General features: G+C 33.8%; 1 protein-coding gene across 1 annotated transcript; it reads left to right on the forward strand.

Annotated features, from left to right (window-relative positions):
• The first annotated feature begins 844 nt into the window (after positions 1–844).
• LOC107853949 (high-affinity nitrate transporter 2.1) lies at positions 845–1742 on the forward strand. The gene is made up of 2 exons (XM_016698935.2): positions 845–1211; positions 1345–1742. Exons 1-2 carry the CDS (start codon positions 924–926, stop codon positions 1522–1524), a joined length of 468 nt encoding a protein of 155 aa, XP_016554421.1. The 5' UTR covers positions 845–923; the 3' UTR covers positions 1525–1742.
• Positions 1743–2516: the final 774 nt, after the last annotated feature.

Genomic DNA, 2516 nt, shown 5'->3' on the forward strand with positions numbered 1-2516 from the left:
AAGGATACACGACAAAAATGATTCAAATGGGTCATAGATCATACATTCCTACCAAGGTAAGCTGATTTTTTTGTTAAACATCAATTTTCTTTGAGCATATTGTAATATAATTTACAACATGTGACTTCTATTTTTCTTTGCTTAGAAAAGCATCCCATCGTTGTTCAAATGAGAAGGTGTGTGAATTGAACATTCCAATCTTGAATTTGCAAAAGTGTATTTCAACTTTCTTTTGTTTGGTTCCTGCTCCTTTATTGTATTTGCTGCCCTGCAGTAAACTTAATGTTTGCTAAAGAAAATTGTAATGAGTTTAACTTGTCTATGACATTGCTATTTTCAGAGATAAAGCTAGTGGATGTTCTTGAATTGAGTTGTACTTCAAAAGATCAACCTCATCCTCGTGGAGAGATTTGTGGTAGCTTTCCTATTATTTTTGAAGGCTATTACAAAGATTAAGTGCAGACGTACATACTTTTTGCTTATTGATATTTTTTTTTTCTCATTAATAATATGAGTTTATCCAAGATAATTTGTCTGACCTAGTAGTTAATAGGAAAGAGGTAATTGATGATGACTATAAGATGATTACTGGTGATATTGGATTATGGTCACTAGAGGCAACCTGAAGATTATTGAAAGGTAGAATCTATTTGACTTGATTAGGAGAGAAAACATTAGATATTTTTAAATTGAGATACAAAATAACTTGTTCCCACCCCACCGCTATATATTAAATTGTACAATGATATAATTACATTGTTCTTAACATTAATTTGTCCATTTTTGAATTTAGAACGTATAACTTTATCAGTTTTGCTTGTCTTCCAGGGTTGAATATTCTAAATGCGTATTGAGGAGAGGAAGAATAATAATATATTAAAGTTGGGTTCTCACTTGCAACGTTTGTGTCATGTCAGTATTGGATGAGTACGATGTTTAATAGCCAGATAATTAGGCTTGTTAATGGGACGGCTGCTGGATGGGGGAATATGGGTGATAGTGCTACTCAACTCCTTATGTCTTTGCTCTATGATATAATTCGTAAAGCTGGGACAACTCCGTCTACTGCTAGGATAATCGTGTTCTTTATTCCTGGATGGCTTCATGTTATTATGGGAATTTTGGTTTTAACTCTTGGTCAAAACTTGCCTGATGGTAACCTTGCTTCTTTACAAAAGAAAGGTGATGCTACTAAAGATAAGCTCTCCAAGGTGAGTACTATTTAACGTTTTCAGAAATATGTTCACGTCATCATATTTGAGAATGGATCGAGGACATATTAACTTGATATCTCTAACAGTTTCATTTAGCTGACGATATAATATTTCATTTGTCTTTTCCTAGATATTATGGTATGCTGCAACAAATTATAGGACATGGATCTTTGTCTTGCTCTACGGATACTCCATGGGAGTTGAATTGACTATTGATAATGTGATTGCTGAGTACTTCTTTGATAGATTTGATTTGAAGCTTCACATGGCTGGACTCATCGCTGCATGTTTGGTATGGGTAACCTATTAGCGCGATTGTTTGAAGGATGGACATCAGATTTTGCAGCCAAACATTTTGGGATTAGAGGCAGATTATGGAACCTATGGATATTACAAACAGTTGGTGGAGTTTTTTGTTTACTTATTGGAAGGTCTAACGCACTTCCCATGGCGATTGCTTGGATGATCATATTCTCTATAGGTGCACAAGCAGCATGTGGTGCAACGTTTGGTATTATTAAAGTTCGCGCAGGGTGAATACATTGCTCATCTGAAAATTTAGAATGATTATTCTTAATGCAGAGTTTTTGCACGATGCTATGTCTATGGTGAGCAGATCATTTTTTTAATGGAATCATTAAACAATGTCCATCACTTATTGTTGCTCCATCACAGGTGATATCCTTAAGTCCTCTTTAGTAGCAGTATTTTGTGTAGAGCCAAAATCTTGAAGGAACAACATCATCTAAGAAAATCAAGGTAGGTCTTAATTTTCAACATTGCAGTAACATCTTGTGAAATACTTCACTTAAGGCAAACTTGCATGGATGTCATCATTAGAATTTTGTGTTGCATCATAATTACCTTCATACTTTGAGTGTGATATCTGTAGAATAATTATTAAAATACTGGAATAAAATGTACAAAGAGAATAATCAAAAAGGGTAAAAAGTCATGAATAACTTACATAATTTCTCCTATATACTTACTGAAACAACAAAATACTTTTATCATCATTTGACAGCAAAAAAAGCTAAATCTAACCCTTAACAAATTGATGATCTTGTTATTCCCTTTGGATCAGATTAGCTTCAATCTACACTCAAATTATGATAAACTTCTTTGAACACTACATTAGTTGCTTCCTTTGAAACTTCTCCTTCGTCATCATATGTCAAAATCCTTAATCCTTGTCTTCATGTCACCCGTGATAGTGCAACATATAGCTGGCCATGTGTGAACACTGCTTTCTTCAAATATATCCCAACATGAGATAAAGATTATCCTTGGATCTTATTGATA

The sequence above is a fragment of the Capsicum annuum genome, unplaced genomic scaffold (genome assembly GCF_002878395.1).
Source record: "Capsicum annuum cultivar UCD-10X-F1 unplaced genomic scaffold, UCD10Xv1.1 ctg28164, whole genome shotgun sequence".
NCBI lineage: Eukaryota > Viridiplantae > Streptophyta > Magnoliopsida > Solanales > Solanaceae > Capsicum > Capsicum annuum.

Bases quoted from the DNA above. Each gene is read 5' to 3' on its own strand.
- LOC107853949 (XM_016698935.2), top strand. From the start codon at position 924: ATGAGTACGATGTTTAATAGCCAGATAATTAGGCTTGTTAATGGGACG. The intron at 1,212-1,344 runs GTGAGTACTATT...GTCTTTTCCTAG, and splicing joins CTAAAGATAAGCTCTCCAAG to ATATTATGGTATGCTGCAAC.